Source organism: Felis catus, chromosome A1 (assembly GCF_018350175.1).
Source record: "Felis catus isolate Fca126 chromosome A1, F.catus_Fca126_mat1.0, whole genome shotgun sequence".
Classification (NCBI taxonomy): Eukaryota; Metazoa; Chordata; class Mammalia; order Carnivora; family Felidae; genus Felis; species Felis catus.
Window position 1 is genome coordinate 179,039,738 of NC_058368.1, and position 17,687 is coordinate 179,057,424.

A 17,687-nucleotide genomic window follows, 5' to 3' on the forward strand; every position below is an offset into this window, starting at 1 on the left:
GGTACCACATCTATCAATTTTGGGTGTCCTAGTGTAGCATCCACTTGACATAGCACCAAGTACATGTATAAATATGTGAAGTGAATGTGTCAATGGATGGATGGATGATTGGACAGATGGATGGAAGGATAAATCTATGGGAAAATGATACTCCTAAATTTATTTTGTATCTTATCAATTCAGAGTTTAGTGCAAAATAACAGATGTGCTAAGTTACCTCTTCTCAAAGCAAAGATGCTTTCTTTTTCTTACATGCACTCTTTCTTTTCTTCTTTCACTGTTTACCCTATAACCAAGATGTGGTTTTATAACTTGTCTTTCAGAGTAAGTTTCAAGTAGATAAATAATTAGTCTTCTGAGGGTATTTTGGAAGATTATAACTATTCCTTTCCAACCTTCCCTGAATTGTGTCATTCCTTGCCCCTAGATATGAAAGCATTCCCTCTGCTCCCTAAAGACTGGTTCTATTCACAGAAGAAAAAATATTCCACTTTTCACAGAGGTTGCTTTCAGACTCTACTTATCATATTTCTAGAACCTCTCCATGAGTTTCTTTGAAGCATATCTGCCCTTTATTACCTACCCACAGCCACAGTGACAGTCAGGCCAGAGGAAGACATAAACAATACCAGTCTTGTCTCCATTTATACATTTCTGATACCTCACAAAAATGTGTATGATAAATTATAATGTCTAACAAAATCAACTAACTCTTTTATATCCTAAGATTACACCTCTAAATTATGTGGAGTTTTAAAAAATTCACTATTTATTGCACAAACATTATCAAAAACAAAAATGACATCATATACCCATAAGCCCAGCCCTGAAACATATCTAACTTATTGTTCTATAATGCCTTCAAGTCTTTTTCATGAAACTCTATGCAGCATGTAGACAATTTGTTTCCTGCTTGTTCCACTTAACATGGCATAAACATTTTTATTATCATACTTTTTGGCCAAAGGGAAGGCTCTGTTTGTACTTACCCTCTGAGGTGGTAGAGGGGAAAGATTTAGGTATAGACAGATTGAATTCTGGTTCTGCCAATAACTTGCTACGTAGCCTAAGTCTATTTACTTAAACTCCTGTAAGCCTCAGTTTGTTCATCAGTAACATGGGCACGATAACAGCTAACTCACAGAATTGTGGTAAAAATTGACATCTGTATATACGATGCTTGACAGTGTTTGGCTTAAAACAGGCATTCATGGATGTGTGACTCAGGCGTAACAGTAATATTTTTAAAACATGGATCTATCATGAATTAGAATACAAAGTATGCACAAATAATTAAGATAAAACACAAGGTTGAATTAAAGTAAATTCCACCTTTGGGTTCCACCCCCAGAACACTGAGAGTTTATATTCACTCGCCTGAAGCTAGAGATACTTAGGTAGGAAAGCTTGAAAATAACTGAAATCTATCAGCACTCTTTCATAGATATATTTGAGCGATCTGCCTCAGATCACAGACTGTCAGGACTAGAACTGGAAATAGAGCTCACGTGTTCTCAAAAGCTGCTGAAAGGCTTTAATACCAAATATCACCTTTCCTGTTACCACCACCTCAACCAATACGGCACAAAAAGGAGACATGATTAATCAATTAATCAAAACTTTTTTTGAGGGATTACACTGTGGCAAAATGAAAGAAGAAACATAGACTAGGTATCAACATGGTAGTCACGACTAATAAAATATTAGGAAGCAGTAAACTAATGCTCAGAGAGGCCATGGAACTTCTCCAAGAGCACACACTTAGCTAGCAGTGAACTTGGGAGGCTGAATCCACATCTGCATGTCCCCATAATCTTTCAACTAGAATTTAACTTAATGAAAATCATCAGATATGTTCTGACTGCCCAACCTGTGCCAGGTGCTGTGTAGGATATGGCAGTGAACAAGATAGATACAATCCTGGCATCCAATGGGCTTGTTGTCTAGATGAGAAAACAGACCACTTAAAGGTGAGCAAAGTGTGGTGAGTGTCAGGTAAGGGAAAGCACTTACAATGTTTGTAAAATATTCAGGCAATGAGGACATGTAAATGTGAGCCTCTACTCTTTGTCCCCAAATTCAATTACACTATAGGTTAAACATGCTTACACAGGCTGGCCTGGGAATTTGACCACCATTACTCTTCTGCATCATTTCTGTGGGAAAATGTGTGCTGAATTCTAAACTGATTCAGGAGCACAACAATGCTCAAAGCTGGGAGCACAACCATACTCAAACTTGGTACCTGCTTTTTATATGATGTTTTAATGCATCAGCAGCATATTTACCTTTCTCATTCGCTTCTGCTGACTATCAAACATAAAATTAGCATCAGCATGTATTTCTAGAAAGTAGAGCAACTGGGATGGGAGGATCAATCAAACCACAAAGATTAATTATTGAGTATCTGCTTGGAATTCGGCACTGTGCCCAGAAAGTGCAGAAATATAGAAGAAATATAAGACTGGGTCAGCCCTATCCTTAGAGAGCCTGTGAACCAGATATAGGATATCCTATATCTACATAGGAGTAATTCCAGGAAGTAATAGGTTGTGTCAAAATTTCGAGAGACTGGGGTGGACATATGACTGTGGAATGGTTAGGTGAATCAGAGATCAGGGAAGTTAAGCCCGGCTTCAAAAGACAGCTACAATTTGGATATTTGGGGAGAATTCATCATGGCAGTGGGAGGAGGTTCATCGTGGAGAAGGCATAAGATAAGATGGGTTCTGAAATAATTAATAGACCATTGAGACTAATGTTGGGAGTATTGGGGAATTAGGTCTTACAGGTAGTTCTGAATAAAAGAGCATTTTGTCTTAATCACTTTTGTGTTCCCAATGCCTAGAATGGTACCTGGCAAATAATGGGTCCTCAGTTAATATTTAGTGAGCTGTGAAATAGAAAGACAATGCATTAGTTGAAAAGAGAAAATAATTTTTAAAAAGTGCTAGTCCTCTTTCAACATAAACCAGACAAGCATAACATGATAAGAACAAATGTAAAACTGCACATAATTAAGGGCTAAATGTGATAGTAAAAAGCCAAAAGCTGTCAGAATGCAGCAGGGAAAGTAAGACAGGGCAAAAGAATCTGTGATGATTTTTTTTTAGATTATTTATTTATTTTGAGAGAGAGAGAGGGAGGGAGGGAAGGAGAGAGAGAGAGAGAGAGAGAGAGAGAGAGAGAGAGAGAGAGAGAGAGAGAATCTCAACCAGGCTCCACGCTTTCAGCACAGAACATGACATAGGTCTTGATCCCATGAACTGTGAGATGATGACCTGAGCCAAAATCAAGAGTCGGTCACTTAACCAACTGAGCCACCCAGATGCCCCTCACCTGTGATGATTTCTTAATGGAAGAGGCAATTTCGTCAGGTTTATTAGGAAGGGTAAGGTTTGGCTCTCAGAAATCACAATTCAGACGCTCACAGGGTGAGGCAGATAACACAGACACGAGAAACCTATCATCTAGAAGCACGACAGGAAGTGATGGCACTGTGGCTTTTACTAAATAAGTTGGTGAGCCAGACAAGATATATGTGTGGACTAGATTCAGGCTGTGAATCACCAAGTGGACAACTGGACGGCGAAAAGAAGAGAAAGAGTACATTCCAGACGGAGGAAAGGGGTAAAGGACAAAGAAGACAGAGCATGAAGGCCTGGGGGGAGCCCCAGAGACTAGTCTCACTAGAATGCAGAATGTTGGCTGAAGACAGTAGGAAATGGAGTTGCAGGAGAGAAAAGCTAAGCTGAGTTTGGATTCCAGGTAGAAGAAAAGGTAATAGATGGAGAGTCAAAGATAGCTTCAGTATGCTGTGTTGCTTGGAGAAACTGTGCTGAAATTAAACATTTTATTTTCTAATCTGAGCTGCTAAATCAATGATCTTTATCTCTAAGACCAATGTTGCCTGAAACTTCCTGAGAATATGTCCATTCTAGAACTCTTCGATTGTTTTCTGAAAACTTTTCCTGTTCTATTGCCAGCTGCTGCCCCCAGATTGTATATGACAGTTGGGGCACTATAGAGAGCACTGTGGATCAAAAGCATCTTCAAACACAGAGCAATTCCTTCCTTGCTTAACACATTTCACTTAAGGATTTACATTTACACCAGTTGAACAAATCAAAGTTATGGTTCCCTCAGTAACTGTAACCTGGACCAAACATTGCTATATTTTTCTGCTGCCAAGCAGGCTTTTAACTCATGCCTCCCAACTGTGAAGGGGAGATTTAATTCAAACATTATGCAAGAAATGCTTTTTGGAAAGCAAGTGGCTGGCCCAGCGAAGGTTTCACGTAAATGGCTGTTCCTTGCAACATGTGCTTTTATGCAAAGGTTCCCTGCAGACAGAAATCTTCCAGAGCCCCTCCACAGTCTTTTATGGTGAACAGAGAGGTACCTTCTCCACTCCTGCAAGCTGTCACACTTGATCATTCATGGGTCAGAGCCCAGCTTTGTTATATTGAAGGCACTCAGTGTCAATGAAAGGCACTACATGGAGCCAAGACTGGATGACAGAGTAAGGCAACTAGGGCACTTGCCCAGGAGGCAAAATTTAAGGGGCATCAAAAAACTCAGTAACAGATACAAATCAAGTTTAATGTCATATTTTTAGAAATAAGAATTAGTGCAAAAAATCCATAATGAACAGGAGCGCCCGGTGGCTCAGTTGGTTAAGTGTCTGACTTTGGCTCAGGTCATGATCTCATGGTTCATGAGTTCAAGCCCTGCGTAGGGCTCTGTGCTGACAACTCAGGGTCTGGAGCCTGCTTCAGATTCTGTGTGGGTCTCTCTCTCTGCCCCTCCCCCACTTGCACTTTGTCTCTCTCTCTCTCTCTCTCTCTCAAAAATAAACATTAAAAATTTTTGAAAAATCCATAATGAACAAAATATCAAAATGTATTTTTTTAAATATTGCATTGATATATAATTTTTTCTTGATTACTGAATTTTGGTGCCCTCTTACACTTTGCCATCATCCCAGGCAAGTACTTCATTTGCCTTACCCTTTTCTGTCCCTGAGGGGTAGTCCAGGTGGGTGAGGGACAGAACAGAGAGAGCAAATACGGAGAGGCCATTGTGGATTTGGCTGTAGGAAAACTCCTTTAAACTTTGGTCATGGCAGATAAAGGAATATTGAAGAACATCTCAAGAAGTATTTCTAGTTGGTATTGATGGAACAAAATGTGTTGGATTATTAATTTTATCGGAGAGAATTTTAGTCAACCATCAACAAAAGCTGTCTTCTAATTTTCCAGGTGGATTCTCTGAGAATAAATGACACAAGGACCATCTGGTAAGTTATGCCAAACTACTCACTTTCCAAGCCTACCAAGCAAAGATCAAGTGACATTCAAGTCTCACATGTTGGCCGAGGAAACATCGCATGGACAGTGTTGTCAAATAGCCCAAGTGAAATGCTATAGCCTGAAAAGTCCTTGAGCCCAGTACAGGCTTTTATGCTCTTCCACATTCCCAGTCCCCAGAGCCTAGTCCTGGGTTAGTGCATGCTAACATTGGTTTAATCAATTGCTCATTCAGTGGGAAGTTACATTTTGCCTCCAAACAGGCTGGAGCACTTCACAGGGTGGAATCCTCCAGTAAGGCCAATCATCTGTTGGCAGATTTTGCTATTGTCTCTGATAAAGCAGAGAAAAACCCTTATCTAACAGAATCCCTTCACATTGGACTAGGCATGCTTTGGGGAACTGTTCATCCTCAAAATGCATTCTTTGCAAGTGAGCAATCATTCCTCAAATACTTCAAAGATAAGCTTTTAAATTTTTCTGAAATATTGTTAGCTTCATGGACAAGTTGCAAAAACGGTACAGAAGTTCCTATGTATCCTTCATACAGCTTCCCTTAATGTTAAAATCTTAATGTTAACATAACCAGAGCACAATTACCAAACCAGAAAATTCACATTGGTACAACGTCATTAACTAAACTACAGACTTTATTCTAATTTTTCCAGCATTCCTTCTAATATCCATTTTTTGGTTCATGATCCATTTCAGGATCCCACATTGAATTCAGCTGTCATGTTTCGTTAAGTCCCCTCCAATCTGTGACAGTGTTTCATCTTTCATGACCTTAACTTCTAAAGGGTACTAGTCTGTCATTGTTTAGAATACCCTTCAGTTGGGGCTTGTTGAGCATTTTCTCATTATTAGATTGAGGTTGTGCATTTTTGGCAAGATTCCCCACCAAAGTGATGTTGTCCTTCTCAGTGCGTCTTATCAGAAGGCGAATGATGCTGATATGTATCTTTCCTGGTGATGCTCCTTTCATCACCTGGTTAAGGTGGTGGCTGCCAGGTTTCTCCACTGGAAAGGTACTAGCTTTCCTGGTGTCATTAAAAAGTGGATTCTTTGGGAAAAAGACTTTGAGATTATGCAACGACCTTGTTTCTCATCACACTTTTGCCCATCATCTTTAGTCCCCATTGGTGGTTCTTCCTTGTAACAAGATTATTGTGGTGTTTGCCTAATCAAAAGTGAATTTTAATTATCTATAAACCCTATTTAAGGTCCAAGGACCAAAACCTGCTGAGGTAAAAGACAGCACTCTCCTGTCAAATGTACCTTTCCTACAGCTTTGTGGGGTTGGACATCCAGTTTAGGTACAGCAAGACTCTGGCACCCAACTCATCATCCCCACCCCTCACCTGTGCAGGAATTGGTGCTCTCTTTCTCACTGGCCTATGTAAACACTCAATACTACTAGAGAAGAAACCATTGCCAATAAATAAGAATCACCGTGGGAAATGGAACATATTTCTATATCTCTGCTCTAGGTTGAGTGTTTAGTTTGTCTTAAAATTGCTACATCCCTGGCATATCCTCTCTTTGACCGTGAGAACTTGTAGACAGTAGAACCAAGTCTGTTAGGGAGAAGAAAAGCATGGCAGCAGCTTCCCTGTGCGTTGGGGTTTTTATTGTTTTTGGCAATTCCATTGGGTCTCGGCAATGGTGTGCTGGTAAAAGTTTATCGACTGGCTCTCCAGGAAGACAAAAACAGAGGCCTGGATATATGGTGTTTGCCAGTTCTGTGGTATGAGGACTCCTTTCATGATTGATTTCAAGCCACCAACATGACATCACTGAACAGAGTTAGAGAAGAGATGGGCAGCCGCAGAAGAGCGTTAAACAGCATTCCTATTGCAGACACAATAGATTCAAATAACCTCACGCACACAAATAAGAATGAAGTGTAGTAAGATAATTAGGAAGGGATGTGTTTTGAATATCTATTTATCACATTTGATTTTAATATGGCTTATTTAATTATAGATACCTATATAAATTTTTAATAATGGCAATTATTTAACAAATAACTCATAAAATTCCTAAAAATTTAACACTTGGTTCCCTTGAGCAGTGTGAGCCAGCTCCAGCACACCACCTCATACAGTAGTTATCATGAACGAAATTCAGGAACACCCCAAAGGAGCCCCTGAAAAGGGAGGATGACACCTTTCTCCAGACCCTCCAGGAACCCATATGAAGTCCAGATGCCCTGCAGGGAGTGGCTTGGCTCCAGCAGCAGCATCTGTGGCCTTTTGGCAAGCCTCCTGTGGAGGCTGTGAGGGCTTCAAAGCATCTGGCTGCCACCAGGCCTGGTTCAAGATCTACTTTTGGTGCTAATAGGGTGCAGAGTCCTTCCCAGGCTCAGTACCTATTTCCCATTCATTCTCCCAGGAGGCCACTTGGCCCTTTACTCTTCTTAAAAGAATTATAGGCTTAGAACAATGGGAGGAGCATAGGAGGGAAGGGGAACAGAGAGGCAAGAAGAAAAGTCACATGTACTGAGTATGGATTATATGCCAGGTACAGTGCATCTGGGGTGGTTTCACAGATGTTCTTGTTCACTGTAATCCTGGCACATGGGGAAATAGCATCCCTATTTTACAGAGAGAGTATATGACTTCTCAAGATTCCCAAGCTAATAAGATGCAGATCAGAATGTATCCCCAGCTCTGCTTATCACTATAGCCTCAGCATATAGAACACTGCACAGGATAACAGTTCTAGAAGTATTTGTGGGATGGATACATGAATGTAGCCTGACCCCAACGTCTATGCTCTTACCTCCACAGGGAAATGAAGCTGGAGAAAGTGTTCTTAAATAGTAAAGTGGACATGTGAAAAGGCAAAAGGCAATGTGATGTGTGAGGGTTTGTTGACTTGAGAATGAGATGAAGGGATTCCTGCCAGGCTCTGCCTTTTGCTAACTCTCTGACCTCATTAGGAGTGCTACTTACTCTCTCTCTGAGGCTTGGCTTCCCCACCAGTAAAAGGGGGATAATAAAACCTACCTTTCCCATGTGGTTGCCAGAAACAAATAATTATAATACATGAGAGAGCTCTTTGCAGGCTAAAGTGTGCTAGGAAAGAAAGTGTATAATATGTCACCATCCATGACATCATAATGTTATTCTACTAGCCTAGAAAGGGCAGATTTAACACCAAGGAAGCAGAGGAAGAACAAGGGGTAAAAAGAAAATGGCCTTGGACATAGCAGAAGGTAGAGGATTCTCATCTATTTCAGCTTTAATTTGGAGGCTTAATTAGCTGCTCTCTGTTTGGGATGCACCACAGACAAGAGAATTTTTGCAAGCCTTGTCTCCCTGCCTTTTGTTTGAAATATGAGGGAGCATACAGGTTAGAAGAAAACCCTGCTGCTTCTGCATGGCAGTATTGATTCCTAGGAATTAAATGGTAATTCAAAGAGGCAGCAGTGGCCTCCCTTCAACCCTGCATCAAGCAGGCTGCCTGGGATTATCAGAGAGCCCAGAACTAGGGTGGCCCTGGGGGGTGCACTTCAGAAAAAGACACCCAAGTACAGACTTGCAGAGTCTGCTTCTTTCCCACATGGCAGGTCAGAGGCAGGGCTGGACCAAGAACACCCTCTAGCCTAGACTGCTCCCTGCGTCCACCATAGTCCCTTCTCCACCCATCGGAACCCTAACAGAGCTGCTGATACTATTTCCCTTTTGTGTCTCCCCTTCACAGGAGAGGCATGAGTGTGAGTATTCATGTGTGTGTGTATACGTGTGTTTAAAAATACGTGTACCCCACATCACATGTGCATATTCAATATATTAAACAAAGCAGTCATAGCAAGTGGGGGAAGTAGGGGAATGGGGAAAAAAAGATGGAGATAAAAGGTAAGAAACCCCCCCTCCCACACACACACACAAACAAAAACACAAACAAGGGAGGACCTTGCACATATCAATGATGGTAACATGTTATAAACTGAGGGTAGGTAATTCAAGCCCTGCACCTGACATCCAAGGAATGCAAAATGAAAAAAGATAATACCTTCCTAGCTCTCAGAGCAGAAGACCTGAGGGGGGGAATCAAATTCCACTGCTGATTTGGGCAAATAATATTCATTCATGTATTTATTCCTACAGCAGATAGCTTCGTGAGCCAGGCATTATGAGGGGAGGGTTGCTGTAAGATTTGTCTCTGTCCTCACAACATTCCTGATCCTACAGACACAGAAGTCTGCAGAGGATGACAACACAGAAGCCACGACAAAGTGGGCACAAGCTGCTCCTAGACCACAAGAGAGGGGTCATGGAAGAGGTTAGTGAAAGAGTTTTAGTGGAACAAGAGGATGGAGAACAAAGGTGGAATTGGTAAGAGGTGAGGCTGAAAGTGTGAAGCTTTGCTCCCTGAGCTTCTGAGCTCAAAGCCTGGCAGGGGACACACACAGGAAAGTGTAACACCAAGCAATTAGTGCTATAATGTCAGTCTGAATATGAGGTTAGGAAGACACAGAGAAGGAAGCCCCGAATTCTGTTTAGAGGTTTGCAGAGGGGGAGGGGGAGGGGGGGTGATGAAGACATGGAACTGAGAAGACTTCAGAAAAGAAATATTATCTGAGCTGAACCTAAAAGGTAATTAGGACTTTACTTGCATAGAAAGAATGGGAATTGAGGACATTCCAGGCAAGAGAAAATGAATGAGCAAAAGCCCTCCCTACCAGTGTCTAAGCTGATAAATACAAATATCAGAAATCCCACTGACTATGACTGATAGAGTGCCTTGGTTAACCCCCCGCCCCCACCAAGATTTAGTCAATGGGCTCAAGGAGTTTTAAAAAATAAATAAAGGGGCACCTGGGTGGCGCAGTCGGTTAAGCGTCCGACTTCAGCCAGGTCACGATCTCGCGGTCCGTGAGTTCGAGCCCCGCGTCAGGCTCTGGGCTGATGGCTCAGAGCCTGGAGCCTGTTTCCGATTCTGTGTCTCCCTCTCTCTCTGCCCCTCCCCCATTCATGCTCTGTCTCTCTCTGTCCCAAAAATAAATACACGTTGAAAAAAAAATCTTTAAAAAAAATAAATAAAAAGCTGATTCTGCGCATTCTCTACCTCTGTGAGGAGAGGCAGGTATAACCAATACCATCTCCTGTTCAAAATTAAGAGTCATCTTTACATACTTTATGATTGCTAAGCAGGGTACAAAATGATGACTCTTGTTTCTGTTAGAGGAGTGAAACATAAAAACGAAAAGCCTGTTTTAAGAGAGGGAAAAACACTCCCTCTGGGTTTGGCGCAAAATTAAATCTTATGAGTTACTCAGCAGCCAGAAAGGCACAGAGCAAAGCCAGTGTGAAACAGCCTTTCAAAGTAACTGGAGTTGACGGCTAACCTTGCTCAGTAAGGGGGAAAGAGGAGTTACACAGGCAGAAGTCAGGCCTTTATCCTTCACCTGAGCCTGTCCCTTTCCTATGCCAAGTGCAACTCAAGCAAGCTGGAGGAGGGAATTTAACACTATCATTAAAAAAAAAAAAAATCCATACCCAGGCTAAGGCAGACATCATCCCCTGAGTCATATGCCACCCAGGGTTACACTGAATAAGGTAATAACAGGAAAGCAGAGCTTCCTTATGCCAGGCCTGCTGTGCTGGGCTGTAATTACCCAAATGATGACAATCAATTGAAGACAAGCATCCTCTCCCATCCCCCAAGCACACAATGCCCCCCAAAAGGAAGCTTGGCATCCTGCACTATAATTTCTAGATTTCCATGCATGGTTCTACCCCTGAGCAATGGTTCCTGCAGGTAGATATAGTCTATACTTGGGAAGGGAGACAGGCCAACAAAGCAACAGTAAAAGGGGATGGCTATGCTACTGTCAGCAGAGAAGAACCAAACAACCAGAATAAAAATCCAAGACATTTACCCCGGGAGGCTTTTTTATTTTTCCTCCAAATTTCCAATTTTGAGAAGTCAGTGCCTGTAGAAACCAAAGAGCACACCCGACAGTCTGGATTGTCAAAGTCAGATCTTTGCACCGGCCATTCCCCACTACCACATGAAAATGAATTTATGAGTACAAATGAATGTGCTTGAAGATTTTGCCATTTTACGGTTTATTAAATGCCATATTGGAAGATGCTAGGTTTTATAGACTGGAAAGGGCTCTTTAATTGAGAAGGTAAAGGAATGAGGATGAGCCCAACCATTCTTCCATTTCCAGTGAATATTGAAAATAAAGAAAAAACATAGGTCACATTAGAGTGATGGTTCTTAAAGTATAGTCCTTGGACCAGTAGTATCCACATCACCTGGGAACTCAGAAAAATAAATGATCAGGTCCCATCCTCCAAATGTAAGGATGGGAGCTGTTTTAACAGCTCCTCCAGGTCAGAAAGTTAAAAACTTTCTGCAACTAGAGCTGTGGTCCTCTGCCCTGGCTGCCTCTTATCACCACCTGGTAAACTTGCCCTTGTGATGCCCCCGCCAATCCCAAGCCAATTCAGTCAGAATGGCTGGGACCAGAGCCTTGATGTAGCTGCTTTAAAAAACTCCTCTGATGATATACATGTGCAGCCAGAGTGGAGAGCTGCTACATACCAGAATAAGAGAGATTTAGATTAGATACTTGGGGACTTCTGATTGTCAGTTGAGTTCAAAGGGATAACGGCAACTAAATGAGTCTCTTTGGTGGAAGGAAAACCTTTTGAGAAGAAGAGAGGTTTCCATGTTCATGAACTGAAGAGGTTTGCTGCAAAGCTCACGTAGAGGATCAGAATCTCATACCAAACCCAATGGTAACAACTGTACTTAATAAGTCATCTAGCAAAGAGAGTTGCTCACCCAGGGAAAGGGGTGGGCTAGGCCCCATAGGCAGAAGTCATTATAAAAGCAATGCACTCAGAGGCAGTAGAGTGACACCACACCTCCCACACACCTCAAGTCCAAATGCCGCAATCCTCCAAGGGGAGCTCAGAGCCTCCCACTCACTTCTCATCTTTGAAGCCCCCACTACCCAGAGTGTGTGAGATAGCAGCCTCTTCTCACCAGTGTCTGATGTTACCCAGTGTGCAAAATGATGACAACCCATCAGAACAGAACTCTAGGAGGCCACTCCCACTGGGTGGGCAGAGCCTGAGAACCTCTGCTTCACAAATGAAACATGAACTGGAGCCATCCTTCTACCCAAATCAGGGAAATGGTCAACCCATTATAAGTGTATTCCTTACATGGGGGTCCACTAGCATATCTCAACAAGCCAGACTGTTTTCCCCCATGAAAAGGGATGTGAGGATTACTAAACTGTAAGAAATATTATAAATTCTTTTCAACAGGAAGAAGCAATATCTTTAGGATGTTCTAGAGAAATGATGAGTCAACTCTCATGTTCCTACACTGCAAGTGAGAGTAAGACCAAATTCTCCCTTAATTTATTTTTTAAAGATCAAATGGCAAAGACTGGAACCAGTTCAACAGCTGGTTGGTGAATGTACTTATAAAAACACCACCATCATCATGACAGCATCACAGAGTGAATCCTGATGATCCAAGCACTTGGGTATCATTCTCCCTCTCCCCAAGCAAAAGGGTGAGGATAGGAAGAAAATGAGAGAGAAAAGACCATGCTCTTGTATCTCCAATGCACATGGTAATTCAGACTTTGGAGTCTGACTGACCTGGGTTTTAATGACCCTGCCATTTATTTGCTGTCTGGCCTTGAAAGTTAAGTCCATGAATTTCAGGTTTTTCATCTGTCAAATGAGAATAATAATCCTTAGCACCTATCAAGGGTGGGCAGAAAGAAAACAGAAATAGCATTTAGCACAGTACCTAGAAAATAGCAAGTTAAGTAGCAGCTGTGACCATTAATTATTTATCCTTGAACACCCAACTTCAGTTCCTTTGTGAAGAATTCCTTGACAAAAATGCTTACACATAGACTCACACACACACACACAAACACACTCAAAGTTTTTATAACTCCAGTGCTGTGTAAATCCAGATTTAGTTATTATATTACTTTGCAATTGTTTATTTACATATTCTTATATATATTCATAGATTTTCTTAAGGAAAGAGACCAGGCTTGTATGTCCTCAATGACTGCCACACAGCTGGTGTATCATATATATTTACAAATGAACAAATGAATCAAGCTACTGTATTTATCTGGTAATGAGATAAGAAGCTTAATTAGGATGGCAAACATGGAAAGGACAACAGACATAGAGAAGTTGATAATAATGGTTGACTATGGGATATAAGCAGTAAAGGAATAATGTTTTGCTGTGTTTTCTAATTATAGTCAATCATAGATACAGTTCATCTAGAAATGACTTCTCTCAGAATTTTCTAGGGAGGAGAAGGGGTGGGAGGGAATGCTCACCCCAATACTTAGAAAATACTCAGTTGTTTAAGTCTACCCAGTCTTCTGAAACCAGCGCATCTAGGAAAATAGACCTCTTGGACATTACATAAAGACAAGGTGAGGCTGCCAAATGAACATGAGTTAAATCAAGAGCCTTCCCTTTCTTCCAAATCTTAACAATTCTAGTTTGTCTCCCCATCTTTACTGTTACCACCAATCCCTCTTCTGCAGACTCTGCCCTTTGGAGGCCCTCTACTTACTCCCCTGAAACTTTCCTTTTGGTGCCATCCCTGACTAATCTCTGAAGGATGTCTACCAAATACACCTTGGCTTCATTGCCACAGCCACCCCCCCAATCACCATCCTACTCCTCACCCTGAGCACTCTGTTCATCCAGAAAGAGCCTTAACCATTTCACCATTGCAGGAGATAACTAAGGAAACAAAACCAATGTAAATCAGCTAAGAAAACTGATGAGGGTTTTCTTGACTGTGCAGGCCTAGGAAACTCCCCTCCTGCCTCTGCAGACAACAGTTTTAGTAAATGGACAAGTCACCCAAAAAGTCTGCAATACATCCATACCTACATCCCAAGAAAGCTCGTCCAACAAGAAATATGGTGACATAATGCTACATGTTTAACTCCAGTCCCCAAGCCATCTTTCACAGCCATGGGGGTTAGTCACTGGAAAAGTAGGCCCGCTGAGCAAGCCATTGACTTTTATCTTTAGACTTCAACTGCTATTCATCAGCATCAATATTTCAGAGCTTAATCAGCTCAGCGTTAGTCTGAGTCCAGGACGTCTACATCATCATGAGGACTCACCGCATCCTGACAGCTGAGAACCTCCAAAATGCTGTTGAGTAATTCGACACAGTACTTCTTCTCCTGGACCTGGTGTTGCATCTCATCCCTCTGCTCCAGCAGCTCCTTCAGTTCTTTGGTGATGACAGGAAGCAGAATGTCCCGGCATTCTGGAATGAAGGACATTCAGAAGCATTTGAGCATCCTCCTTCTTTAGTTTTCTTTCTTTCTTTCTTTCTTTTTGATAATTTTTCACTAAATAAACAATTCATGAATATATTTTCCTTGTAAAAAATTTAAGTGTTAAAGATTAGGTTCAGGTTTCCTTAGAACATCATTCACAATTCCAGTCCCTCCCCCAACACCCGCTCCCCAGAGGAACCCAGTTATTTTATTCCATACATATGTGTGTAAAAGAACTGTATGTGCATATATGCAGCTACAGAGCCAACATAAATAAGAGGCAGACATAAGTAAACAAGACAAAACCCAGTGCCTTCACCTCCTGGGAGTGGCAACCTGTTAGGAGTATTCACACAACAGAGCTGTGAAGTAATGAAGGTCAGGTTTTACCTTAAATGTTCATTCTGTTGGTGTTCTAGTTGATAACTCAGACCCCATTACAAAGATATGAATCCAAGGGAAAATGCCAGTTGGGAGATTTTAGATATTAATGAATATCTCCTTGGGAAGTCACCAGACTTTAAATTCTACTTCAAATTGAACTAAAATAGTAAACTCTCATTGGAAGTTCTGATAGTGACTGCCCCATCCCTACAAGTATTTAAGTAGTAGGTAGCTGTCTATGGATAGGGGTGATGAGAAGGTATTCAAAGAATCAGATGAAGGGGTGAACTAAATGGTTGTTAAGTCCCCATCCAGAAGTCTATGATTCCCACAAAATACACATTCAGAGGAAGCGGCAGGCAGAAAGATATATTTGGTAAGGGGAAAGACACTGGACATGTTTGCAATGTTTACAAACCACTGCTGATGTTGTGGGAGCTGCAGACCAGTCCCCAGCAGAAGCAGTGGTTTATCAATCTGAAAGTCACCTACTTTACAGATTATCAAAAACAGCATCCCCATGAGACAAAGCCTCCCGGTGCTGAGAGTCAGCAAAATTTTAGCTGAGGAGGCCATTAATAACATGGTCTGTTTTTCAGAAAGTACTTTGTCTTCTCATTAACCATGATTTCTCAGAAACGTCTGGCTCCTCTGTTTTGAGATGAAATAATTTTTCTCGTTTGTAATTGGAGCTGTGAAATTATATTAGTCTGTAAAGCTTCAGGAAGCAGCATTTCTAAATTGTCAAGCAAACAAATCCAAGTATTTTTAAAAGACAAATGTTGCAGAGCCTGAAATCAATCTTTACAGGCAGAGCCAATGAGTATCAGAGACTTGCATACCCACCCTGGGTACCTGATACCTAATAAAGACTGGGAGATCTCCCATCTGGCAACAAGTCCAAATTGTAATTGGACCAGCACTTAGGAACCTGCAGAGCTATTCAACTCTGTATTTTCACAGGAAGGTGCTTTCTTTTATTGAAGTGATGACAGAGAGGACAAAGCAGTGATTCTGGGCTCTGGTTTCTTCCTTCTTGGAGAAAGTTTTGTCCTATGGAAGGTGCTACTACCTGAATCTATAACTCTCTTGACGTGTGATATTCTTTTGCAATAATTTCATGACTCAGGGATACTTTAAATAAGAAGGTCCTTTTCCTCGCCTCCTACTCTGCAATATTAGTGCCGTGGAAAGAATGAAATGGAGATTCTTAGCCCACTTTGGAAAACTACCTTGAGATGCATCAGGCCAAAACTACATCTGTGACCACAGCCCCAGCCCCAGCTCTAGAGGGAAGCATGACTAAGAACCACATGTGAACTCCCCATCTTCCTTATAGGTCCACTCCTTCTCTGCTCTGTCTCAGAGTAGAGACACCTTAGTCACACAGTCAACCAAACAAACTTGCTTCCTCTCTATGAACCCAACATCAATCCATCATGAAATCATATCTATCCACCCGCAAGCCAGCCTTCTCTACCTTCTATTCCAATCCCAAACCCATCTTCCTAGTTCCAATCTCAGTAGCAGGAACTTCCCCCAAACTCAAGCCAGACCATAGGTCTCCCTGCTTAAAGTTATTCATTGGTTTCCAGTTGTCCTCAGGGTGAGTTTTGTGAACTCTTTGGCATAGCTGAAGGCCCTTTGTTACCTAACCCTTCCTTATCTGCCCACTGTCCACCTTGCACATTGTTCCTGACGTGGTCTCTCCCTCTCCTGCCTTTTAGTTTTTGCACATTATTTTCTTTGCCCAGAATGCTTTTATCCCACCCATCTTTACCTGACTTTTTCTTGCCTTCTAGGTCTTAACTTAGATGCCAAATCCTTAGGACAACATTCCTGACACTCAAATATGACTTGGCTGACCCTCTTCTGGGATCCTGTAGCACTCAGACTTCTGTCTTAACTGTTTGCCATACTATCTGGTCATTGTGTGTGTAATGGGATGAGCAGTGAGATCCTCCTTCCAGTGAGAAGATGAAAACAAATGGTGTGATTATCTTACATTCTAAATTCAAGTCTCCAGTTGCTAGGGTACACCACAAGGTTTTCTGAGAGGTGCCAGTTCAGCACCAGCCCCAATCTGCATGCACCTCATCCCAGAACCAAGAGAGGATCAGCAGAGGCCTTTGCATGTAAGACAATGTCCATAAAGAGAAGCCTCAAAGTGGGCGTGGACTGAGGAAGAACCTTCACGAAATTTATGAAGACAGGACTGGCACCATACCTCCCCACTAGGGATTTGTTGGCTGATCTTTGAGCCCAGATGCATCCCCATTCTGCCAATGGAATGGGGAGATGTGGGAACACTCAGGAGTCCCGCTCTGACCAGAGGGAGAGGGTTAAACACAAGCAAGGTGTCTTTTCAGGGACTCAGTCACATCCTCAGCGTGGTTGCCCCATGTCCAAGCCTGCCTATGGCAGCCTTCACTCAGAGTTCCACTCCACACACAGCCAGCCCCTTACTTTGTCACCAACACAGGTTAATCGACTCTTCAACCCTGTTCAATATTTTACAGGCTTTAAGGTGAAACTCATTCTGCTTTAGCCAAGTTCCTATTGACCGAAAGGTGAATTCAGCTCAGCTCAACCCTTTTGGGGAAGGGTGAGGAGCGTGCGGTTGTCACGCCTTGCCCTGTCCTCCCCACAGCCCTTTTGGCAAACAGAGTAGATGC

The 17,687-nt window shown here is 42.0% G+C and overlaps 1 protein-coding gene across 1 annotated transcript in view; it reads right to left on the minus strand.

The window, feature by feature from the left end:
* The window catches only part of DOCK2 (dedicator of cytokinesis 2), a 416,930-nt gene that overhangs the window by 246,840 nt on the left and 152,403 nt on the right, over window positions 1–17,687 (minus strand). The window contains exon 26 of the mRNA XM_003981290.4: window positions 14,467–14,615. Coding sequence (XP_003981339.1) covers window positions 14,467–14,615 — 149 coding nt within the window. The remainder of the gene's footprint in view (window positions 1–14,466; window positions 14,616–17,687) is intronic.